Source organism: Micromys minutus (assembly GCF_963924665.1).
Source record: "Micromys minutus genome assembly, chromosome: 14".
NCBI lineage: Eukaryota > Metazoa > Chordata > Mammalia > Rodentia > Muridae > Micromys > Micromys minutus.
This window is the reverse complement of record NC_137983.1, coordinates 1784757-1810230: the sequence shown is the minus strand read 5'-3', so window position 1 is coordinate 1810230 and position 25474 is coordinate 1784757. Positions and strand designations below refer to the sequence as shown.

At 53.9% G+C, this 25474-nt stretch overlaps 1 protein-coding gene across 3 annotated transcripts; it reads left to right on the top strand.

Annotated features, from left to right (window-relative positions):
• Nucleotides 1-163: 163 nt before the first annotated feature.
• Nucleotides 164-24134, top strand: KLHL26 (kelch like family member 26). 3 transcript variants are annotated; one of them, XM_080928661.1, is made up of 4 exons: nucleotides 200-287; nucleotides 16341-16474; nucleotides 19154-19336; nucleotides 21444-24134. In XM_080928661.1, exons 2-4 carry the CDS (start codon nucleotides 16398-16400, stop codon nucleotides 23023-23025), a joined length of 1842 nt encoding a protein of 613 aa, XP_080784787.1. In that variant the 5' UTR covers nucleotides 200-287; nucleotides 16341-16397; the 3' UTR covers nucleotides 23026-24134. The 3 variants fall into 3 exon arrangements, with proteins under 3 accessions (XP_080784788.1, XP_080784787.1, XP_080784789.1); XM_080928662.1 differs by lacking the exon at nucleotides 16341-16474 and having other exon boundaries at nucleotides 164-287; XM_080928663.1 differs by lacking the exons at nucleotides 200-287; nucleotides 16341-16474; nucleotides 19154-19336 and adding an exon at nucleotides 21184-21310.
• Nucleotides 24135-25474: the final 1340 nt, after the last annotated feature.

Below are 25474 nucleotides of genomic sequence, written 5' to 3'. Positions count from 1 at the left end.
CTCCCTTGGTCCTTTCAGGCCCCGCCCCCAGACCGTTCTCCGCCCCCCACACCTTTCTCCGGCTCTATACTCGTTGCTCTCCTCTGACCTGCTCTCCTCAGGCCCCGCCCATGCTCCTAAGCTCCGCCTACCATCCAAGTCCATCTCTGTCTCTCATCAGGCTCCGCCCGCTACCCGGGCCTTGGTCTCCGGGTCGGCGCGCAGCCCCGTAGCTCGGGCGCGCGGCGGAAGATGGCGGAGTCCGGCGGTAGCAGCGGCTCTGGTCAGAGCCCCGAGCGCCCGAGCAGGTGAGTTCTGCGCCTCTGTTGGAGTGCACCTCTTGGACCCGGCAGGGCCGACCCGAGACCTCCGGGGGCGTGGACGTTCCGAGTCCCTGGCTGCTAAGGTCCTGAGCTATGGCGCAGGCCTGAGGGCAGGCTGAGGCCCGGCTTCCTCGGAGCTGCGATCCCAGGACTGCAGGGGTTCTGGGAAGGTGACGTGGGAAGCTTCCCAAGGACCCCGGGGCCCGGGAGGGAACACTGAGACCACCTGGGGACCTCCAGAGGTCCCGATGGACGGGAAGCCCTGTAGGGGCCTGGCAGGGAACTAGAGGCCTGGGCATGTCTGGAGGGAACACTGAAGCCAGTCACCTGGGGACCTGGACATGTCTGAGAAGACAGTGAGGTCACTGCGAGACTTCAACAGGTCTTGATTGTCAGAAAATTGTTTAGGGACCTGGTAGGTGGACAAGGGACTTGGGCGTGTCTAGAGGGGCCCCAGCAGATCCATCATGATGGCCAGGGAGTCCCAGGAGTTGTGAGAGGTCGGGATGTATTTGTGGAGTTTGAGCACTGTGAGAGAAGACAAGGGGTCTCAAGAGTATAGGGTCTTTCTTTAAGACCCCCTTCCTTCACCCTTCCTTCAGTCTAAACAATTGGGTTAGAGGTTTGCCCTCAGATATTGGGGCCACGTTCACCCGTTTGGTTAAATGAGGTCCACTCTTTCCTGGTCAACTCCTGAGATGGGTCCCTTGAACTTGGGAATTTACATAAAAATGTCAGGTATTTTTAATTTTTTTTTTTCAAGACAAGGAATCATATAGCCCAGGTCAGTCTCACAGTTGCTATGTAACTGAGGATAACATCAAACTGCTGATCATCTTTCCTCAGCCCAAACGATCAAGGCGACAGACAGGCATCACCATTCCTGTGGTGCATGCTAGGTACATGGTCTGCCACTGAGTCATATGCCCTGCCCCCTTCCCTTACCCACCCTATTTTTGAGACAGTGTCTGATTGTATAGCATAGGCCAACCTTGAACTCAAAAACTTTGTTATAATACACTTGTGAATTGATCTGGAGTCTCAGGGGAAGAACTCCTGTCTTAGAGAACTCTCTTAGGGAGCACTCACACCCTCTGTTTTCACACTGACCCAGAGCCAGGAACCCCTGCCCTGAGACAGCCATCACCCTTGGGAGGCCAAGGAGGAAATTTAGTCTCTAGATGGTTTGTGAATAAACTGAAGCCAAGGACACTGGGCCTTATGACAGTGGATAAGTTCGTCCCCAGGCAGGACCTCAGGGCAGGGAAAGATCTAATGGTCTGTGGCCCTGAGTTGAGCATTAGTACTGGAGGGACAATGCTGATTAGGGAAGCCCTGCCACCACCTAGAGGAGGCACTGACCCTGCCTGTTACCACAGTTGCTGATGAGCAGCTAGATGCTTCAGCGTGAGGTCAGAGCAAGCCAGGGACTCCATGCAGGCCATCAACAACTGCAGAAACAGGGAGCTCTGGCCCCAGAAGAGTGTCAGCCCAAACAGGAGTGACAGAATTGGGGGCCAGGACTGAAGCTCTGTAGTAGCGATGGATTATGGAGTCATTGGGGGATGGGTGAGCAGGGCTTAGGATACAGCTGACCACATCCCTAGGGTAAAATTTTTAAAGATGTATTTTTTTATTTGTTTATATTTTCAAGACAGGGTTTCTCTGGATAGCTCTGGCTGTCCTAGAACTCACTTGATAGACATGGTTCTACTTGAACTCACAGAGATCTGCCTGCCTCTATTCCAAAATACTGGTGCTAAAGGTGTGTGTGCCAGAATACCTGACTTAAGATTTTATTTTAAAAATGTATTGATGAATATTTGCATGTCTGTGAGTATATGCTGTATGTGTGTGTGTGCCTGTGAGTATATACTGTATGTGTGTGTGTGCCTGTGAGTATATGCTGTATGTGTGTGTGTGCCTGTGAGTATATGCAGTGAGTGTGTGGGTGCCTGTGAGTATATGCAGTGTGTGTGTGCCTTGAGTATATTCAGTGTGTGTGGGTGCCTGTGAGTATATGCAGTGTGTGTGTGTGTGTGTGTGTGTGCCTGTGTGTATATGCAGTGTGTGTGTGCCTATGAGTATATGCAGTGTGTGTGTAGGTGCTTGTGAGTATATGCAGTGTGTGTGTGTGTGTCTGTGAGTATATGCAGTGTGTGTGTGTGTGTGCCTGTGAGTATATGCAGTGTGTGTGTGAGTGCCTGTGAGTATATGCAGTGTGTGTGTGGGTGCCTGTGAGTATATGCAGTGTGTGTGTGTGTCTGTGAGTATATGCAGTGTGTGTGTGCCTGTGAGTATATGCAGTGTGTGTGTGTGCCTATGAGTATATGCAGTGTGTGTGTAGGTGCCTGTGAGTATATGCAGTGTGTGTGTGTGCCTGTGAGTATATGCAGTGTGTGTGTGTGTCTGTGAGTATATGCAGTGTGTGTGTGGGTGCCTGTGTGTATATGCAGTGTGTGTGTGCCTGTGAGTAGATGCAGTGTGTGTGCGGGTGCCTGTGAGTATATGCAGTGTGTGTGTGCCTGTGAGTAGATGCAGTGTGTGTGTGTGTGTGTGTGTGTGTGTGTGTGCCTGTGAGTATATGCAGTGTGTGTGGGTGCCTGTGAGTATATGCAGTGTGTGTGTGGGTGCCTGTGAGTATATGCAGTGTGTGTGTGTGTGTGTGTGTGTGTGTGTGTGTGTGTGTGCCTGTGTGTATATGCAGTGTGTGGGTGCCTGTGAGTATATGCAGTGTGTGTGTGTGTGTGTGTGCCTGTGAGAATATGCAGTGTGTGTGGGTGCCTGTGAGTATATGCAGTGTGTGAGTGTGTGTGCCTGTGAGTATATGCTGTGTATATGTGGGTGCCTGTGGAGGCTAGAACAAACTTGACCAGGATCTGTTGTTGTGAGCTGTTTATAATTGGTGCTGGAGACCAAACGTGACCCTGGAAGAATAGTGCATGATCTCAGCTGCTGATCTGGCTTCAGCCCAGGTTTTCATTTTGTTGTTTTACCATGTGGTTCTCAGTGGTTAACACAGGCTTGCTTTTAACTCCTGATCTCTTTCCTTCAGGAGTACTGGGATAGCAGTGTATGTTATCCCTAGCACACCTAGCCTACACCAATCTTTTTCATTTATTGTTCATTAGTTATTTTTTGAGATTTATTTGTTGTATGTTTGAGAGTGCTTTGCCTGCATGTAAGTCTGTGCAACTTGTATGTGCCTGCTGCCCTTGGAGGCTTGAAGAAGGCACCAGATTCCCTGGAAGTGGAGTTGTGAGCCACTGTGTTGGAGCTGGGGGCTGAATGTGAGTCCTGTAAGAGCAGCTGGCACTTTGAGTCATCGAGTCATAGCTCCAGCTCCCCCTCCTTTTAATTATTTTTAGGTGTTTGTTTGTTTTTCAAGACTGGGTTTCTCTGTGCTTGGATTAAAGGCGTGCACCAGCTTTTAGTGCCTTAGATTTTAGGCTTTAGATGCTGAGCTTAGATTTTATTTCATTTACTGTGCGTCGGTGCTTTGCCTGCATGTATGTATCTCCACGTGTGTGCAGTGCTGTTAGAGGTCAGAAGAGGGTGGCAGATCCTCTGGAATTGGATTTGTGAGCTGCCAAGTAAGTCCTGGGAACACAGCCTAGGTCCTCTTGGAAAAAACAGGGTTCTTCACCATTGAGCCATCTCTCCAGCTTCGGCTCTTACATTCTTTACACTGTGTTCACGATGGGCCACAAGCCTTGGCAGGGTAGATAGATGCCCCATTTAGGGCTGAGCATTCAGTCTTATTCTCAATGCTTTGACAAGTTATAGGTCTGCAGTCCCTGCTGCCTCCTGTGGAGAGAAGTCTGCAGGCACAAATGGTTCTGTAGCAGGAGTGTGACTGGTACCTCAGCTCCATTTAACAGGCACACAGCAGTGCTTCTCCACCCACATCTGTGACCTCTTCAGACGTAGGCTTTTGACTGTGATCCTAGTTGGAGAGAGCAGTCAGAGAGCGATTGGTTATGCCCACAGCCACCAGACCACTGTTGCCTCAGTAACCACTATGTCCCGCTAGTGCACATGTGGTCACAGCTAAAACTATTGATGGCAATTCTCCCAGCTCCTCCAGCTTGGCAGCCAGTGCCATTACCTACTGAACCATCTCCTTGGCCGTGTGTGTGTGTGTGTGTGTGTGTGTGTGTGTGTGTGTGTGTGTGTGTGTGTGTAGTGTACATGTACGTGGCAGGTCAGAGGTCATTGTCACATATCTCCTTTATTTCCCTCCTCCCTCCTCTCTTTAGCAGTTGTCTAGTTTTGCAGTTAGAGTTAGCAGTTTTGCCTGTCTGTGTTTGTTTCTGCCGTGACCTGTCACTGAGCCTGTGCTGGCCATTGCTAATGGACTCCATCTGTCCTCTCTCCCTGATGCTGTAGTTACAGGCATGCACCTCTGTGTCTGGATGCTTTTTTGTTTTTGTTTTGCTTTTTAAATATGGGCACTGGCTATCCAGACTTTCTGGTGTGACGGGCACTTTGCTTGAGCCTCCTCCACAGCCCCTTGGCTTTTGTTTTGCTTCTGTGTGTGACAGAGTGCCTTGCAGCTCAGGCCGCTCTAACACTTGACATGAAGAGGAGGCTGGCTTCGAATTCCTTAGCTCCCTGCCTCTTCTTTTGTGGTTATGGGATGACAAGTGTATGCCACCAACCCTGGCTGGGTTTTTATTCTTTAGAAGTAAAACCTGTGTAACATACAATCTACCTTTATCAGTGGGTAGCTGTGTCGGTCAGCATATCAGAAACACATTTGAGTTTGTATACCCCATAAGGCCCTGCCCTGGTAGTCCCTGCTTCCTGCCTGTGGAATCGCCTGGTCTGGACTTTACGTATTGATGAGATTGTGTGAGATGGCAGAAGCCCTGCCTCTCCTTTCCCTTCCCTTCCTCTATCCTTTCCCATCACTCTTAATAGGCTCCTGCTATGTAGCCCAGGCTACCTTAGAGCCTCTAGTCTTTTTTATTTTGTTTTTGAAGCAGGGTCTCTCAGTGTAGCCCTAGCTGTCCTGGAACTCACTCTCTAGACCAGGCTGGCCTCAAACTCAGAGATCCCCCTGCCTCTGTCTTCTGAGTTCTGGGATTAAAGGTGTGTACCACCACCTGGCTTGTTTTGTTTTGTTTGACACAGGGTTTCTCTGTGTTCTGGCTGTACTGGAACTCACCCTGTAGCTTGGATTAAAGATATGTGCCTGGCACACCCCGCCCATTGTAAACTGTCACTTCCTCAGTCTGGCTCCTCTCAGTTTGCTTTCTGATTTGAAGTGTACTTGTATTTATGATCAGTCTTTCATCCTTTTTCATGATCAAGTAATACTCCATTACATGGCTAATCACTATTTATATTATCATAACCTGCTGGTGTCTTTGCTTGTTTTTGGGCTGGGTGTCGTTTTTGTGATGGTATCTCAGCTAAGATGGGTATTGTCCCAACATCTGTAATTTCAGCATTTAGGAAGATGGCTTCAAGTTGAGGCTAGCTGGTGCTACACAGTAAGTTCTAGGCTTGCTAAGTGAGACACAAATGGGAAGGGAAGGGAAGGAAAGGACTGGAAATCTCCCTGGAGGGGCTGGTATGGGCAGAGGCCATGCCCAGGACTCAGGAAGCCGTAAGTTCCATACTAAGAAGCCAGAAAAAACCAAAAACAAAAAGTGGAGCTAAAACTGAGGCTAGTGCTTTATGAGCAAAGAGGTTTGTCTGGTTCTGTTCCGTAGGAACTGGAGGGCAGTGTCTGCTCTGCCCCTGGTGGGCTGGCCTACAGTGGCAGCCCAAGCATTGTCAGAAGGCCAGGGCAGGATAGCTGTGGGGACACTGTAGCAGGTCCGACACATTCAGAAGCCCTGCCTAAGTGGAGGCTTCATTGAGAGAACACTGTGGTCTCCGTGGGAACCGGCCATACCCTGTCCCTGCTGTGGCTTCCCTATTGGAGCTTGTCCTCCGTGATGTAGGCCAGTAGGGCTGTGTGTAGAGTGACGAGGTTTGTGCATGGCAGTGGGACTGCAGTGGTCCTGTGGTAACTAGTGATGTGTTAGTCACTACCTGCTGTGCTTTGGTGATTGTCCTTGTGGCCAGTGCCTGCCCTAGGCTTCTGTGCAGGGAGCCGGGCATGCAGCCTGGCCATATCCCTTTACGGGCTCAAGTCTCTCTGGGGCGACAGTGAAGTCCCCAGGAGCAGGGACACGGTCTTTGACTGTCACCATCTCTGGAGCCTGTCAGGCTGTGCCCTCATCTACCCAGGAAGACTGGTGTGATCTGGCCATGTTAGGGGTAACATCTGTGTTCCCCACCATGTTATGTTGACAAAGCTCAGGGCCACACTGCCCACACTGTCCCTTCTGTTATGTAACTTGTTTGTTCTGACTTCTCTCCCAACTACGGGAGAAGAAAGAGCCTGGCTTCCCTTCCCTCATCCCTTGGGAGCAACAAACCTGGTTGCTTAGAGGAGCCTGTCATAACGTCTGAGGTGAATGAAGTAGACAGTGTGGCCACCAGACTGGCGGCAGCAGAGAGGAGGGGGCCAGAGCCTGGCCCAGGGAACAAAGAGCACTTGCTTTGAGAGATCTCCTCCAGAAGCCTGGGCCAGCTTCTCCCTGAGAGAGAGCTGAGGTCTCAGCTACCAGGGCTGTGAAGATAGGGGTGTCATGTGACCATGAGAGATCCCCTATCTCCACTTGGCCTCTGGCCTCATTTGGAGGACAGGGACATGGGAAGTGGTAGCCAAAGGGCTTGTCACGGTACAGCCTGACTCGGTGGGCTAGGGGAGTCTGAGTGTTTCCTTGACTTTCTCCACTGAGGCCTGGGCTTCCAAGGAGTCCTGTTCTTCTCAATGCTGGGAAGACTCTGGAGTCACCGTGGCCACTGCAGAGGGAGGGCAGGCAAGACATCGCCACTTGAAAAGCTAGCACCCTTGGCCCCTTGGGGTCATGCAGGCATGGGAAGGCTGGGGGTTGTGTCTGTACATATTGCTCATCCTACTGCCCTGCTTGCTTCTTCATGGGGCTCACGGGTGCTGGGGTGTCACTCACCACACCATAGTAGGAGCTACCAAGGGTGAGGGGCTCCTGGGAGCAGAGCAGCCCTTGGCATAGGGTGGGGTGAGACAGCGCCATGCAACCTGGGTCATATGAGCTCTGGCTCTGGAGCACATGTCAGTGTCCTGTGGGTACAGCCTGAGCCAGGGTGGAGCCTGTGCTGCAGCCATGCCCGACACATGCAGGTGCTGGCTTGCAGCGGGACTGTGGCAGCCTGGCAGCCTGGAGCTCCAGGCACAGGCTCGTTGTCATTGGCATGGTTGCTGAGAAGATAGGTTTGGGTGTTTTGTTGTTTTGAAAGAGGGTCTCACTATGTAGCCTTGGCTGTCTAGGATCTTGCTAAGTAAATGAAGCTAGCCTTGAACTCAGAGATTTGCCTGCCTGTGCCTCCTCTGTGCTGGAATTAGAGCCATGTACCACGTGCCTGATGCCTGACCTGAGAAGGGTTCTGTGGGGCCCAGAGGAGGTAGACCCTTCAGTCTTAGTGCTCCGGGCTTCCTTCTCAGCTCAGCTGACACCGTCCTTGCAGCAGGTGTCTGGCCTCTTGTAGACCAGGTGTGGGCAGAGGAGAGGAAGGCAGTCAGAACTGGGTCCCCTCATCCTTCCGTTTGAAGGCCTCTGGGCCTGGGACAGAGTGGTCTTGGGGCCAAGGGTATGTGGCTGAGCAGGGTGAGGGGTATAGGCTCTTGGGTTTCTGCCCAGCCGAGGGCCGGGAGATGGAGATGTGTTATCAGGGTGTGTGGAAGGGGAAGACTCTGGCCTGGAGTAGCTGAGCCGTGCTGTCTGCAAGTAACTCATGGACAGGTGGCATGGGGTCTGGGTCACAATCTTGTGTCTTCCAGAAAGGCCTCTGGAGCCCTCTTTGCTCATTGAACCTGGGGGAGACCTGTCTTCTATCCCTAAGACTGTCATTCCATTCAAAAGAAGTGTGCAGCTACACAAGGCAAGGGCCAGCCAGCAGGGGCTCACTCAACAGGCCACCCTTTGCCTGATATTGTCCCCACCTTGGACCAGAAAGACCTTCCTAAGCTCACAGCTGTTAACACCTGCCAGGCCCAGCATCTCATGTCAGCCCTTAGCTGACGACAGGCCTGTGCATCCCCAACCTGTCCAGTCACATCTTATGTCCTTTAAGGCCTGTGAACTGAGGGCAGGACCTTGGCAGCCACTGTGGATGCTGAGCAGCTGTCTGGCGTATGCACCACCCTCCATGTCAGTGGGTCAAAGGCCACCATCCTTTATTTGGGGACAGAGTCTAGGGGATTAGTAAAAAGAACAGTCCTACACAACCTTCCCTTAGCTGGAAGTGAAGGCAGCTGTCTGCAGCGGAGGTGGGGGCCATGAGGTCCCCAGGCAGTGGACCCCCCTGCTCTGGTAGCCGCTGTGCAGCTGTTCTGACTGGCTCTCTTAATACTTGTTAACCCCGGTCTGGCCCTTCCTGCGCCGCCCTTCCCAGCAGCTCCCTGCATCCTGTGCTGCTCCTCACGGGGACCTGGCAGACACTTGGCTCCAGTCACTTCAAGCATCCACTGTGCCCAGGAGTAGTCTCAGCATCTCCTGCTTCAGGGATTGAGCGCTCAGCCTGCAGAACACAACTTTCTAGCTTTTAAAGAGCCTGGGGCGGACACTCAAGGATAGAGGCTGAAGATGTTTTTTGACACCACAGCCATGAAATTCCACAGGGGTCAAAGCCAGGAACCGGGCGGGGCGTCTGGGCTGGATATCCGGAGCCTGCTCTCCACGGGACGGGAGAATTCAAGCCCAGCTTGAAAGCGGAGAGTGAGAGTGGAGACATGGGATCTCCCGGAATCTTCCGGAATCTTCCGCTACCCGGATGGTCGGAGCTGGGCTGGGTGGAGTAGCTGCCAGGTGACAGACGCCTAGAGAGCCACTGAGGTTCCCAAGCACTGGGGGATAGCTGCTGGTCACACCCTACCTCCTGCCTATATTCCTCTTCAGGTGCCATTGTCTCCCATTGTGTGTGGCAGGACACATGCACACACACACACACACACACACACACACACACACACACTCTCTCTCTCTCTCTCTCACAGGAATCACTACATAGATTCCACAGCCCTTTCCCATCAGCCTTTGTCACTCTGGGAGGGTGTGGGTCAGTGCTGGCAGCTTGCTGACCTTTCTGGGGCTTCTCCGTGGCCAGAGTGAAGCCAGCTGTCCTGGCATGGCTACTACCCACTCATCATCAGTCTGGCCACCTAGGAAGTTCAGCAGGCACACACGGGCAGCTGCCTACTGTGGGGTGGAGTGCAGTGGGGTGCAGAGGCTTCAGGCACAGTGTGGCAGAATTAGGGGAAGATGGAAGCTTCTGCTGCGAGAAGGCTTCCTGGACTGAGAAAGCTGCTCATAGCCAGCAGCTCCAGGGAAGATGGAGAGATGGCTCAGAGGGACACCTATGGAAGCCTGAAGACTTGAGTTTAGCCCCAGGCACCCATGAAGGCCTCAGGCATGGTGCTGTGTGCTGCCTTCAACTCAACATGGCAGGGCATAGACAGGAAGACCCTGCTGCTGGCTGGCCACCAGTCCAGCTCCAGGTTCAGTTAGAAACCCTGTCTCAGAGTGCCCTGGAGCCTGATGGTGCAAGGCACCTGCTGTCTGAGTTCCAGGTTTGACTCTCTAACTGGGCTCTGTCTCAAGACGACCAACAGCCTGATCAGCAAGAGGGTTCAGTGTTAGCAGCCCTTGATCATGACCTGCCTGGATCAGGTGGTGAACACATTCATGCCATGGCACATGTATGTGCACAGACACACAGGCATGCATGGAGAAATCTCAGAGAATCTGTTCCCTTTCCCTAGCTGCTGCCCTGGCCTAGGCTTGCATACCCCTCCTCCAGCCTTGCAACTCCACAGGGGAAAGAGCTTCCATCTAGAGCTAAGAAGTCTTAGGGAATGGAAGCCAGTGGTGGCACACACTAATTCTAGCACGCAGGAGGCAGAGGTAGGGGGATCTCTGTGAGCCTGAGTCACAGACAACAAGGGCTACACAGAGAAACCCTGTCATTAAAAAAGTCCCTGAAAAGGTTCTGATTGGTTCAGGTGGGTCACTCCCTCATCCTCACTAATCACAGTGCCAGGGCTCCAGGAGGCTCTTCTGACTGGTCAGGCAAGGAGTTGGTCTACCTGATCCCCAATGCATGGCCAGAGAGCAGAGGAAGCTGAGTGGGAAAGGGTGGTTTAGACATCTGTAAAATGCAGAGACTTGCTGCAGGGTTGTAGCCAGGGGTCCTGGGCCAAGGTGCCAGCTTGCTTTAGTCCTAAAGTGCTGGGATTCTGCAGGCCAGGATGACCTGTGTGTCCTAGCATGTACTGTGTGCCCCATCTGTGCTGCTAAGGACAGCTGGACCTTTGTGTTTTATCCTGTGTGGGGCATAAAGGTAAGGCCACTCACTCATCAGTGGGAGAGAGCTCCAAGAACTGGCCTAATGGGGCTGCTAAGAGGACACCACAGACTGACTGTATGTGGAGGATGGATAGTGGGGTTCACTGGGGTCCTCTGGGAGTGTAGAGCAGGAGCTGAGCACTCACATGGATATGAAGGTGTAGAGGCCATGCTTAGAAATGGACTCACATTGGAGACACCACCCGTCCCCACCCACCCCTCACACACCCTGGACCTTGCTACTAACTGTCCAGGTCACTAATCTGGCAAAGCCTCTTTACTGTGGGGTGGACTTCAGGATGTGGCAGGAGAAGGAGCCCTTCTAGCTGGCCTCCCAGACCTATGGATGAAGTTCTGAAGGGAACGGGAAAGGAGCCAGGCAGGGACCTGGCATTCAGGGTCCTGCAGTCTCCCAGAGTAGCTGTCAGGCCCGTTTGTCATCTGCAAGGGACCTTCACTCATGAAGAAAATGGGGTGCCGGGTGGGGTCCTCTGGGATAAAGTTTGGGTGCTTTGCCTCCTCTGGCTCCTGAGCTCCATGTCCCAACTCAGCTGGGTTTTGAGTCTGGGTTCTCCAGCTGCATCTCAGTGCTGTCCTGAACCTTTTATCTGGGCAGAGGGGAGCAAGTGCTTGAATTGTTAGGAGTTCTCTTCCTTGCTGTGTTTCCTCAACGTCCTAGGCCACTGGTGAGCCACAGTCAGGGCACAGCCTGCAGGGTATATTTCTATGGTGACACCTAGTGCTGTGCTCAGCCGTGAGTTCAGATGACACGAGCTGTGGACAGAGGACTTGATACTCCTCAGGAAGCTGGCACAGTAATGCCCCACATCCTGAGCCTCTGTAGAGCATGACCTGCTCTTTGCTCTTCCTAACAAGTGGCAGCAGTTGGGCAGTGTGGGGTTTGGCATTGGCCGTGAGTCTTTATGCTCATAGTAGATGGCCAGATCCTCACATGGGTTCGTGACCTGCCAGAAATGGGCATGCAGAGCAGCCTAGCCCTCTAGCACTCTGTTCTTGGAACCCGTCTTGCAAACTAGTGCTTCCCAACTGTCCCCTACGGCACCCCATTTTCCAGGGAGACAATGGGCAGAGCTGCTGGGCTCACCTTTGGCTTACACTTGGGAACAACATCTCTCACCTCCCAGGAGTCCTTGGGGATCTGGTTTCTTCAAGGAAGCGCCTCCTAGTCCAGTGACACCGGCAGCCTCTTTCTCACTCCCATGCCACCTCCCACTGCCCCTCCAGCTGAAGATGCTTACTGAACCTGGCAGCAGGGAGAGCCCAGCCTGGTCTTTTAAGTGGCTACGGTTGGGCCCCAAGGCCTGGCTCACCCTAGGCTAGCATTCTGCCTTAGACTTGTGGCCCACCTCCAGAAAAGTGTGTCTCAAGACTTCCCCTGGAGCAAGCCTATAGCAGGAACCTTGCTGTTTCCCCTGACATCAGAGGTGAACCCCCAAAAAGGGCTGCCACTGTGAAACACAGGCTGTGGGCCAGGAGCCGTGGAGCATCCCAGGGGAGGGTTTGTTGACGTGAGTGAGTGTGGGGGCTGCTGGCTGGCTTGCATATCTCTGGCTGGTTGAAGTGCCAGAGCACAGTGAGTTGATCCTGTAGCTGGAGTGCTGTGCCCAGAGCTAGGAAACATTGGGTAACCATAGCAACAGGATGGGTGGGTGTGCTGGACCCCAGAGCTCTACACCCTCTGCCTTGGTAGTTAGGACCAGAGCCACTGGGATGTTCCTGGGAACAGAATGCTGTATGGGTAGGAAGATGAGGTACTCAAAGCTAGGAGAGGTCCCCATGCCTCAGTTTCCCCATTTTAAAAGAAAGACATTTGCTAGCTCATGGGGGAGATGCAGGGTCCTGGGGAAGGTTTTGGGGATGGTCAGGAGGTGGTCCTAGCATGGCTGCGGGCTTTGAGGTTAGGTCCTGGGACACCGTGCTCCAGTCTAAGCTCCTTCATCCAGGGTCTCTAACACCCACATCTGTGGTCACTCTGCTGTCCTGACACCCAGGTCTTTGTATGATTCCCACCCATCCAGGCTCTCGGGATGTTTCAGGGCCCTGTCGCTGATCTGAGGTGACCAACCTGATACTGTACTGTTCCCTGAAGCTTTGGGGATCAAGGGTGGGACAGCAGTGCAGCCAGGGTGTGAGCCAGCCAGCTGTGCCGTGCTTCAGCGAACCACATGGACAATAAAAGTGAAATTGGCTTTGAAAGTAGAAGTAGCTGGACTGGGGGAGCAGGAACCGGCGTCAGAACAGGGTGTGCGAGGCGGCGAGCCTGCACTCTGCGTGGGGGTGGGAACGGATTTTACTAAACCCCAAAGAAATGTTTCCATGAAATTCCTTCTTGTTCTTGACTGTTTTTTCGACATTCTGAGAAGAATGGTTCTGGGGTTTAGAAAGCCAAAGCCTTCAGGACAAGGCCAGTGGGTGGGTGGGGGCCAGGGCTATGTCCCCTGCCAGCTCCTAGCTCCCAGTGCTCCAGTAGGCTCTGGTCACTAGGGTGGCCTGCCACAGCTGGTGTGGCTGAGATTGTGGGCCCTTTCTTTAGCTGCCTAATCTGGCATGATAGTCCTAGAACAGAATTCGGGGGAGGGGGCTGGGAACTCAAGTAGCAGTCCCCACACCTGGGTCTCCAAACAGGTGGTGCCATCAAGGCCACACACCCACCAAGGGCTTCGCACACTTTGATGGCCTGGTGTACGCCTGTGTCCAGCACAGACTTGGACCCTGCTTGGGTCCCTTGGACAGCGCAGGGGGAATCATGGAGGGGAGAATGGCAGGATGGCTGGGCCTGGGCCAGGCCTGAGATGGAATGTGAAGCTACTCCAAGGCCAAATCCAGGCTGAGGGTACAGCCAGGGTGGGTGGTGAGTGGTCTCTGGAGACTGTCCGGTTCGAGGTTGCTGACGCACTGACTGATGACTCACAGGCCGGACACCATGACTCGAGTGGCTGTCTGGAGATTCGGACTGGCTCAGGGGGCCCCAACGTGTGGCCGCCCACTGTCTAGAACTGTTCTGAGTAATGGGTCCTCCCTCCGCCCAGTGCTAGTCCTAGTGTTGGCAGAGGTGACCTTAGTCATAGCTCAAGCAGGAAAGCCCTGTCTTGTCCATTGATGAGCTGCACTTCTCTGAACTATGGGGGCTCGGAGTTCCCCAGGGTAGCTCAGCCTAGGTGTGTAGGTTCATGGCAGAGGTTCCTCCTCAGTCAGAAGGGATAGAATGGCTGTGTCAGGGACTTACTAGTGCCTAGGGGACAGGAGCACAGCCAGGCTACCAGCTGCAGAGGTCAGAAGTTGAGGGGTACTCTGGCCTTGTGTGTTGTCTCTGCCTTCCAGGCCCAGGATGCCTATTTTCTTTGTGGATCCTAGACTCTGGTCACCTCTCTGGGTAAATTAATTACATTTGTTTTCTTTATCCTGCCCCCGTACCATGCGTGCATGTGTGTGTGTGTGTGTGTGTGTGTGTGTGTGTGTGTGTGCAGGAACGAATACATATGGTATGGTGTCTCGTAGAAGAAGTCAGGACAACCTTCCATGTGGTTATCTCTGTCCTTCCATGTGGGCCCTAGGGATTGTCAGCTTTGTGGCATTGGTGGCAAGTGATTTTACTCATGAAGCCATATCAACTCTGGGTCTTTCATTTTTTCCCCTAGAAAATGAAATGGCAGAGGACTCAGGGAGATAGAGCACTTCGGTCCTTCCTCCCTGAGGCAGTGCCCCGTCTAGCTCCTCTGTCCTCCTGGCTGTCCTCACCAGTGAGGATTTGGGCTGGCTCCCACCAGCTGGGCTGTTGAGTACCTCCCTGCTGCCTGAAAATGTGACAGTGGCCACCTGTGACAGAGACCCCATGACCCTTCCAGCCCTAGTGCCTGTGTTCTCAGGCAAACAGACAGTATTTGAAGAAAAATGGATCCACACCACATACATTTTTAAAAAGCCTTTTATTCTTTGGCAATTTTACACTTGCTATGATCATGCACCCTCAACTTCTCCACCCACTGCTTTGTGTCTGTGTCCTCTTTTGTATGTATGTGTACACGTGTGTGTGTGTGTGTGTGTGTGTGTGTGTGTGTGTGTGTCCGCATGCCACAGAGTTTGGTTAATTCTGCCTGCTGGAATGCTGGCTGAGCCGGTGGCTTGCTCTTGTTCTTGTGCAGGGAACTTCCTGAGTGCAGCCCTGTGCCATATGCCGATGACAGCATGCCACAGTCCTCCCATCCTCCAGTGTTTACATTCTTTCTGTCCACTTCCACGCAAAATGTCCCCTAGGCCTAGAGGGTGGGATACCATTGTCCTTTACAGGTCTGAGCACTTTGACCAAGCCTGCATTAGCTGCCGTCCGTGTTTGTGGCCATGGCTGAGCAGTGCTGATCCCAGAGCTTACAATGGAAGCATCTTGAAGTCATTTTGGCAGTGTCTGACAGGACAAAGGTAGTAGCATCCTCCTAACTCCCAGAGCCAAGGACTTGTGGCTAGGTTTGGAATACCAGCATGGAATACCCAGGATCCAGCACTGGTTCAGTGAGCAGGAGCTCATCCCTGTGGCCTCACACGACTAGTGCACTGGTGACCCACACCTTGCTAGCAGGTCAGTATAGTGCAGGATCCAGCCCTGGGGAAGACAGCTGGCGATGTCTGGAGATGACAGAATGTGGGGAAGGGTAGGACAGGTAGCACATAAGACATCATGATTCAGGGAGATAAGTCTCTATGGGTTCTGTTCCTCACAAATTCCCAGTGATGGCTGTTTACAGGTAGGAGGCTGAGCATGTCCATACCAAGGCGCGAGCCCCTGCTGGCAGCGAGCTTCCCTTCCTGTTAGCTCCCAGCCCCCAGCTTCTACATTCTTCATTTGTTTATTTGTTTGCTTACTAATATACACATACTTTGCCTGCCTGCATGTCCGTGCACACATGTGTGTAGTGCCTGTGGAGTCCAGAAGAGGACATCTGACCCGGATCTGGTTATAGGAGGGTGTGAGCTGCCATGTGGTTGCTGGGATTTGAACTCAGGACACCTCTGGAAGAGCAGTCAGTGCTCTAACCACTGAGCCACCTCTCCAGCCCCCATTTTTAGTTCTCTGTGTAGCCTGGCCACCCTGGAACTCACTCTGCTTCCCTAGTGCTACAATCAGAAGTGTGTACTACCACTGGTGGGCAAAAATGTTTTTATGTTTATGTGTATGTGCCTATATGAGGGCTGGCTATGTGTGTCCAGGTACCCACTGAAGCAGAAAGAAAGCTTAAGCCCCCCCCCCTCCTTGAACTACAATAGCAGGTTGTTATAAGCCACTTAAGATGGATGCTAAGAACTGAACTTGGGTCTGTAAGGGTAGCAAGTACTCTTAAGCATTGAGTGTTCTCTTCACACCACACACCTTCCGTCAAGATGGAGGATTACAGTAGCTCAAAGTCCAATGGACATGTGCCCCATGATACTATTTATATCTGTTGCAAAGCCCTTCTGCCCCAAAGTCTCCTTGAACTAAGAAGTCCCTTGGTGTCTTAGTTAGGGTTTTACTGCTGTGAGCAGACACCATGACCAAGGCAAGTCTTATAAATAACAACATTTAACTGGGGCTGGCTTACAGGTTCAGAGGTTCGGTCCATTATCATCATGGCAGGAACAAGGGAGCATCTAGGCAGACATGGTGCAGGAGGAGCTGACTGTTCTCCATCTTCATCTAAAGGCTGCTAGGAGAAGACTGACTTCCAGGCAGCTAGGGTGAGTGTTAAGCCCACATCCACAGTGACACACCTACTTCAACAAGGCTACACCTCCTAATAGTGCCACTCCCTGGGCATATGCAAACCATCACACTTGGTGGCTATGGAAGTCTTTGCCTATGGCTTTTTGTTCCTGAGGGTCAGGGAGCTGTGGAGCCACATGCCACATGGTGACTTCAAAGGACCTTGCTACCTTGACAGCTGAGAAAAACTGACCCAGCGTGTCAGAGAGCTCCCTGCCAAATCCATATAGCCACAGGTCTTTAAGAAATTATTACTATTGCACTTACTGTGTTGGGGGTGGGGCATGTGCCACAGTAGCTGTGGAGCTCAGAAAGCAACCTGTAGATGGCAGTTCTCTTTCCTCTGTGAGAAGTCAGCTCATCAGGTTGGCCACAGTGCCTTTACCTGCTGCGCCGTCGTGCCTGGCCTGTCATTATGGACACTTGCTCCCTGCCAGTAGGGTGAGCAGTGACACTGTGGTCCTGAGGACATGTCTGTTCCAGGACCATCCCTGGATCTTGTGAGCAGGTGCTGGGCCGTGCTGATCACCCAGGGCACCACACTGTCCCTGGCTCCTCCTGAAGCCTGAGTCACGTGTAAATGATGAATGAGGGAGTGAGCGTCACAGCTGAGAGGAGAACCTTGAAGAGCCTTGGGGTCTGACCCCGTGTGGCAGGTTCCCAGGAGAGCCTACGACCCTGGCCTGCCTGAGAGGTCACTGCTGGCCTGTGGCCGATGAAGGCGCAGTTTGGCAGGCTCCCTTGAGTGGTGTCTCTTATAGCTGTGCATCATAGATGTTGGGATTCAACCTGGCTCAGGCTAGCCTGCAGCTGTGGGTGGCTGGGGACACACAGTTCTGTGCCAACCCTCAACATGTGGAGCCAAGGTCTCTGCTATGGGGACACTGTTGTTCTGGGGTCCCCAAGCTGTTGATTTCTGGTGTTTTGTTGTTTATTAGTTATTTGGGGAAATGAGTACCCATGTGTGGAGGTCAGAGGACAACTTGCAGGGATCAGTTCTCAGTGCTGGATGGTCAAGACAAACTTGGCGCCTTTACTTGCTTGCCTTTTCATTCTTTTATTAGAAGGGTGGTACTCAGTTCAGGGTGGTTGTGAATTTGCAGCAGTCCTCCTGCCTCAGAACCCTGTGGACTGGGAAGGCAGGAATGTATTTTAACTAGCTTCCTCAGGAGGGAAAAACACTTCTGTCTTGTGAGAAGGATGCTACATAGGGTCACACAGGCTGTCACCTCCTCACAGTGACATCTGAGCCTGGCTAGCCTGGCTGTATGTCTGTGGCTTCTGCCCTGACCCAGGCCCCTGTTTAGAAAGGCTCTGTGGGCATGGACAGCAGCCCCATGAGCTCACTGTTTCCCTCAGCTGGGCAGCAGAAGTCTGCCAGCTCCAGAACAATGAGGCCTGCACGCCTCGGCTGCAGCTGGGATGCAAAGCTGGGCAGGGTTGTGTGACCTTTGACCCTGTTGTGCAGACTATATATATATATGCACTGAGGGCGTCAGTGTTCCCCATCCCTTGCAGGCTCATGAGGGATATCATTAGGGGTCTAAGCAGCCCAGGCATAGGAAAATGTGGTGCCCTGTTCGTGGAGCATAAAGGTGGCCTTTGGCCTTGATGTGGCAATATCTCCCAGAGTCTCTGAGTACCAAATCTGTTGTGGATATGAGAAGCATGGGTCTCGGACTGCCATAGCACCTGGCCTGAATAGTGCCTCAGAAGACAGATGGATGGAGCAGCTCCAGCCCCTGATAGCTCCTTGTTTGGGGACTGGTGGGTAGGCACCCATACCCTTCTCTCTCCTCTTTTCTCAAGAAGCCCAGTGCCCCACGTTCCTGGCCCAAGAATGGAAGGGAAGGTCCCAGAAGGGAGATGGGTGGGACAGGGACAGGGGAGTGGATGCTCAGAGACAGGACGTCCCTGCTTCTGTAGGGTGGGTTGGGAGGCTGGATAGAGGCACTCAGCAGCACTGCCCCTCCTGCGCTCTGACAGTGCGGGTTGTTTGTGCCGAGTTCAGTAACAGGTGTCTGAAGGAACAACCGGCTGGTAGGGCTGGCAGGGAGAATGGCAGACAGACGGAATGGGTGTGAGGATGTGCTTGACTTCGGCTTTTCTTGTTTTGTTCTAGATAGTCCTAGTTCTAGACTGTGTAGCCTGGCTGCTCTGGAACCCTGTTTGTACACCAGGCTGGCCTCTGCCTTCCGAGTGCTGGGATGAAAGGCTGCACCACCACATTCCATTTGTGTTTTATGAAATCAGTTCTCACATAGCCCAGGCTTTCATGAGTTTCACTCTGTAGTGAGGGGACGGGACTCCTGTGTCCACTTCCAGTGTTAGCATGACAGCTGTGCAGCCCCTCACTGGGGGATTCTAGGTGGGGCTCTTATTGTGGACAGTCTTGCAGTATTTGCTGTGTGACATAGGCTTGTCCTCTGCCTGGTTTTAGGGCTTCCCCACAAGAAGACCCTCATGTGTTTAATGGTCTCTTCCCCTCCACTTGTTGGCCTGCTACCCCGTGCATCCTTCCCTGTGTGGGGGCATCTATCCTGGCCGATTCTGCACTCAGTATTACAGTTCCAAGTGTCATCCATGTCATTGTGTGGATGTGTGTGTCCACCTGGAGGTCTCTGAGTCATGTCTCTCCTCTGCTGTCCTTGCAGCTTGGCCGACAGGAATGGGACCCTCAAGTGCACCTTCTCTGCAGCTGGACATAGCACTGGTCTCCTGCAGGGCCTGGCTGCCCTCCGTGCACAGGGCCAGTTGCTCGATGTGGTCCTCACTGTTAACAGTGAAGCCTTCCACGCACACAAGGTGGTCTTGGCAGCCTGCAGTGACTATTTTAGGTAAGCCTAGCCCTGGGGACTTGAGTTGACACCTCTGCCATGTTCACTGGGGACCTTTGTGACAGCCACCTCCTCCTTTTAACAACCAGGTTTTGTTGCATAGCTTGGATTAGCCACAAACCAAAATACCCCCACTCCAACCTCTGGTGTGCCAGCACAACTGACCTCTGATGCTTTCTAAGTTCTTTATTTTTCAGTCCTGTTGCACACTAAGTAAACATTCTGCCACCAAGAGGGTCCCTCTCTCTTTTCACTTTTATTTACTTCATTTCCCGGTGTGTGCATGTGATGGTGAGTGGGGGTGAAGGGACATGTGTGCCGTGGCGCACGTGGAGGTCAGAGGACATCTTGTAGGAATGTGTGGGTCCTGGGAACTGAACTCAGGTAGTCAAGCTTGGCAGCAAGTGCCCCACACACTGGGCCATCTTGGAGGTTTTCTTGACCCACCCCTCATTTTTCTTTTTTGAGATAGAACTCACATAGCCTAGGCTGTCTTCATACTAACAATGCAGTCCAAGATGCCCACGAATTCCTGACCCCTCCTTCCTTCTCCCCAGCCTGCAGTGGTACACCCGGGGCGTCACACGTGCTCAGGCAGGCTCTACGACCAACCTCAGCCTCCCCTTTCTAGGCCTTCATTCAGCGTCTGCTGTGTGCCAGGCATTGCTGCCATTCATGCTCAGCAAGGATAAGGTAGTGAAGAGCCCCTTGCTGCCGTGGTGACTGGAGGGACACGGGGGCCGTGGTGCCCGGGCCCTGAAGTGTCTGTGCATGTAGCTTTTGAAGTCTGGAGAGATGTCTTGTCTCCCCTGTGGCTCCTTTGTATCATGCCCAAGGCACGCAAGGACACATGGGTCTGTCTGCTCTTCCATGTCCTGAGACTGAGCCAGAACTAAGGGTCCAGTGGAGCTGTCTCATCAGGAGATGTCCCTGCCAGTGAGCGTGGGAGATGGAATGGTTGTCCTTGGAGACCTGTGCTAGGCCTTCCTCCCCAGCTGCTATCTTCGTTCTAAGAGGTCAAGTCTCCAGGTCCACTGTTACCTAGGCATGCATATTGGGCCATATGTCCCTCTAGGCCCAGCGGCCCTCCCTGGGGCCCAGTGAGGCTGTTATGGGGAGCTGCTGCAGCCAACTGGGGCATTGGTGCTATTTTTACTCTGGATTTGGGGGCGGGTGGGCAGCCCAGCCAGCAATGCCTTTTAAAGGCACCCCCGCTCTGACAGTGTAGCCCATGAGGCCTTAAAAGGCAAAACTCCATCCTGTCTTCTGGTCTGGCCTCTTTTCTCACTGAAGTGCCCAAGGGCTGGTGGGGACTCTGGGGGACAGGCAGGGGCTGGGGCTAGGAGCTGTTCATCATGGTCCTAGGAAGGCCCAGGATGCTGTCCCATAGAATGATGGCATTAGGTGACAGCACCTCCATGACACCCAGGGCCTCACTCCTGCTGTGACCTGAGCCTAGGTTGCATCAAGCAGACCACTGTATGGTGGAGATCACCTTCCCTCTCTGGCAGGAAGGCCTGCTCCCAGTTGTGAGGGCTGCTGTGAAATGTTACAGATTGTGTGTGATCCTATGGGCCCTGTGAGCACAACTCAGTTCTGCTGGAAACTGAGACTTGACCAAGCCTTCCCAGAACCCCCGTGCCGGGTCTCATTCCCTTCACCAGCTGCCCCGGGTGGCTCCAGAGGCCCTGAGGCTGGCTAATGTCTGGGCCTGAGCGCCATCTCCATTGCTTCTCCCTGTAGACAGCAGTAACGGACACAGCCCCTGTGGGTCCTGACCCTTTGACCTTCTTTCGCAAGTTCCATGCTGCGGAAAGTGGCGGTGCCTGCTGGCAGTCAGTGAAGAGGTCCCGGGTCCTGGTGGTAGTAGAGAACACGGGCTGGCCCTGACCTGGAGCCCAGCTGTGCATCTACAACTGATACTCCTCAAGACACCTACCAGTTAGCCTTCAGGGACGGGAGCCCCATGCAGAGGTGTGCGCAGAATAGCTGGTTCTCTCGCAGCTTAGCTCCCCTGCAGCTGCACAGGGTCAGAGAGGCTGGGGTGAGGGCAGAACAGGCTTTGGCTCTCTGCTGGCTCTGCTTATGGGTGTGTTCCCACCTCCAGGGCCATGTTCACCGGCGGCATGCGTGAGGCCAGCCAGGCCGTCATCCAGCTGCAGGGTGTGTCTGCGCGTGGCCTGCGTCACATCATCGATTTCGCCTACAGTGCTGAGGTGACACTGGACCTGGACTGTGTGCAGGACGTGCTGGGCGCTGCCGTGTTCCTGCAGATGCTGCCAGTGGTGGAGCTGTGTGAGGACTTCCTGAAAGCTGCCATGAGCGTAGAGACGTGCCTTCACATTGGCCAGATGGCTACCACCTTCAGCCTGACGTCACTGCGTGAGTCAGTAGACGCCTTCACCTTCCGCCACTTCCTGCAGATCGCAGCAGAGGAGGACTTTCTGCGTCTGCCACTTGAGCGCCTTGTCTTCTTTCTGCAGAGCAACCGGCTGCAGAGCTGCGCAGAGATCGACCTGTTCCGCGCTGCTGTGCGCTGGCTGCAGCACGATCCGTCTCGTCGCGCACGCGCCAGCCTCGTGCTGCGCCACGTGCGCTTCCCGCTCATGCAGCCCGCTGAGCTCGTGGACAGCGTGCAAACACTCGACGTCATGCTGGACGATGCCCTGTGTCGCCAGTACCTGCTGGAGGCCTTCAGCTACCACGTGCTGCCCTGTCGCCAGCATGACATGCAGTCGCCACGCACGGCCGTGCGATCCGATGTAGCGTCCCTGGTGGCCTTCGGAGGCACACCCTATACCGACAGTGACCGAGCTGTCAGCAGCAAGGTGTTCCAGTTGCCTGAGCCCGGGGCCCGCCACTTCCGAGAGCTCACGGAGATGGAGCTGGGCTGCAGCCACGCGGGCGTGGCTGTGCTGGATAACTTTGTGTATGTGGCAGGCGGCCAGCACCTGCAGCACCGCAGTGGCGAGGGCGCTGTGGACGCCTGCTACCGCTATGATCCGCAGCGCAACCGCTGGCTGCGGCTGCGGGCACTGCATGAGAGCCGCGTGCAGTTCCAGCTCACTGCACTGGGTGGGCTCTTGTATGCCACTGGTGGCCGCAATCGCGCGGGCAGCCTGGCATCCGTGGAGCGCTACTGCCCACGCCGTGACAGCTGGGACTTTGCCTGCCCGCTCAAACGCCGCACCTGGGGCCACGCGGGTGCCGCAGCTGCTGGCCGCCTCTACATCTCAGGTGGCTATGGTGTCTCAGCTGAGGACAAGAAGGCGCTGCAGTGCTACGATCCTGCAGCCGACCGGTGGGAGCCCAGGGCACCCATGCGTGAGCCCCGGGTGCTGCACGCTATGTTGGGCGCTGCTGGCCGGATCTATGCCCTAGGTGGCCGCATGGACCACGTGGACCGCTGCTTCGATGTGCTGGCTGTGGAGTACTACGTGCCAGATGCCGACCAGTGGACCAGTGTGACCCCCATGCGCGCTGGTCAGTCGGAAGCTGGCTGCTGCCTACTGGAGAGGAAGATCTACATCGTGGGTGGCTACAACTGGAGGCTGAACAATGTCACAGGCATCGTGCAGGTGTACAACACGGAGACAGATGAGTGGGAGAGAGACCTACACTTCCCCGAATCCTTTGCAGGCATCGCCTGTGCTGCTGTCCTGCTGCCCCGTTCAGGTCATGGGAGGTAGCGTGGGATCCCAGCCTGGGTGTGTTCCCCACAAGTGTCAGACCCCCGCCAGGGGCTCCCTGCCTGCTAGCCCCAAGTCAGCAGAGAGATCTGGTCCCAGAGATTTGGGCACCATGGCAGCCATGGCCTAATGGGCGTCTCTGCACTGTCCTGTGTGGTTAGGCCCTGACTTCCCTCAACCCTAGTCAGACAGATACAAGCTCGTGGCTATAAAACACCAAGTCCTGGGAGGAACAGCTCTCCCAGTCTCTTGACTAAGATCTTGTGTCTGAAATTCTATCCTGGATCTCTGCCATGGGACCCACAAGGCAGAGAGACTCCTCAGAATTGCCCTCTGAGGTCCATTTGGGCACGATGGAACACACATGCACACACACAGTCAAATGAGTAAGATTGTAAATCAGCTCTCTGGTACCTCGACAGCATTCAGGAGGCAGAGCGTGTCCCAGAGGCAGCCTGACAGGTGACAGATGCAGCTATGTCTTCACCGCCAAGTTCCCTGGCCCGCCTTGACGTGTGGACTTATGGAGCACGCTCTGCATCCCCAGAGGCTCCCGTCCAGTTCGCTGAGCATTGTGCCATCGCTTGTATAAGAAGACACAGCCAAGTGAGGCATGCTGCGGCCTGTTCCAATAATCTGGAGCCTAAGCCAGCCAGGGCCACAAAATGAGGCTGTCTCAAAGCCCTGAAATAATGAGGAAACCCACAGAAACACAAAAGCCACGTTAGGTGAGGTAGCCTGTGTCAGATGGCCTGGGAGGACAGCCGACCGGGTGCCCAGGTGCCCATCTCCCATGTTGGCTGCAGAAAGCCATGCTCCCAGGCCTGGCCCACCCTGGGGTGGGGTGGTGGGAGGGGCTGTGGCTGTGGTCCCCAGCAGCCTCACAAGATGGCAGCCCTGAACTCTCATCTTTATGTTTTGTTCCATTTTTCTTAAGGAAGCCAGCCCCCCTGTCTTCCAAATGAGAGTGTTCTCCGGTGATCTAAAGATGTCACCACTGTATGTCCGCTCTGCACATGGGTAATTAACCCCAGTCCTTTGCCACGGCCTCTGCTGATAAGTCCTTTGATTTAATAAAGTGTTACGGAGGAAGGATGGGGCAGACCTGTGCTGGGTGCCTGCAGCCTGTGTGACTTCTGGCTTTGGGGCCTCTCAATCATGTTTTCTCCAGCCTCCCTGCTGAACAGGGAGCTGCAGAGCTGTTGAATGTCAGGGCTGGGCTTAGGGGCCAGGTTTGTTGGGCAGCCTGGAAGAAGGTGTGCACAGGAGGCTTGTGAGGGACTTCTTCACGTAGCTACAGCCCTCAGAAGCTTCAGTCTGCTCAGTCATACACCCCAACGGCATAAGCCTCTGAGGCCATGACTGGTCAGTCAGCAGACCTTTCTCCATTCTCCCAGATGCTCCCCTGTGGGGGAAGGGCTCCCCTCAGGATCTTTGCCCCAGCCCAGCTCAGCACAGAGTCACAGTTGGGGACTGATTGATGCTGTCACCTCCACCTCATCCCAGGGTCCCTTCCCTGCTACTCCAGGGGTCTTCCTCAGTAAGGCTCAGGTGGCAAAGATGAGAGCTGAGCTGCAGAAGGGTAGAGCCCAGGCTGCCAGGGGCATCAAACAGCCCCCCAGGACATTCTAGCTGCCTTCTGCAGAGGGGCAGGGTGAAATGTCTGCCAGCCACAAGTCCCCCAAATCACATAGCACCTCACAACATCTTGTCCCCAATGAGCTGGCCATGGAGCTTGCAGTAGGGTCGTGGGGGAGGGGAGTTACTGTATCTAACTAAGGCGATTGTGCAGAGCCATCTGAGCCAGTTTATGGAATGTTCTTGGGGGCCCCTGCCCCTTCCTTGGCGCCCACCCCACCCCCATGAAGGAAAGAAAATTATTTTTTGTATTGTAAACTTTAAACATGAAAAAGCTGTTTTTAATTAGCAGAAGCTGACTTGCACGTTCAGTCAGTGATCGTCTGTCCTTCAGAGAAAGGAAAACATGCCTGCACACTGCACATGCGCATAACAAACACACACACACACACACACACACACACACACCTGAGTGCTAGGGCATACTTTGAGTTCAAGGACACAGAGCAACTCCTGAGCTCACACAGCCAAGATGGACATGCCAAATCCATGCACTTCCATCTGTGCTGTGTCAAACACACACATACATTCACATATGGTTAAGGGCAAGCTCACCAAGCTAGGAGTATGTCTCAGAGTGGAGTTTCTGCCTAGAATCCCTCAGTGAAAGGCTGGGTATATGGCTCATGGGTGGAGCCCACCTAGAACTAACTCCTCAGGGGCAAAGGATATAACTCAGGGGTAGAATCTCTACCTAGAATGCCCCCATGAGGGGCTGGGGGTATAGCTCAGGGGTGGAGCCCCTTCCTAGAATCCTTCAGTAAGGGGATGGAGTCGTGGCTCAGACATGGAGTCCCCACCTAGAATCTCT

Excerpts from the sequence above, each read along its gene's own strand:
- KLHL26 (XM_080928661.1), top strand. The coding sequence starts at position 16,398 with ATGGTGCAGGAGGAGCTGACTGTTCTCCATCTTCATCTAAAGGCTGCT. Across the intron at positions 16,475-19,153 it reads CTGACTTCCAGGCAGCTAGG|CTTGGCCGACAGGAATGGGA; the intron begins GTGAGTGTTAAG and ends CTGTCCTTGCAG. Across the intron at positions 19,337-21,443 it reads GCCTGCAGTGACTATTTTAG|GGCCATGTTCACCGGCGGCA; the intron begins GTAAGCCTAGCC and ends TCCCACCTCCAG.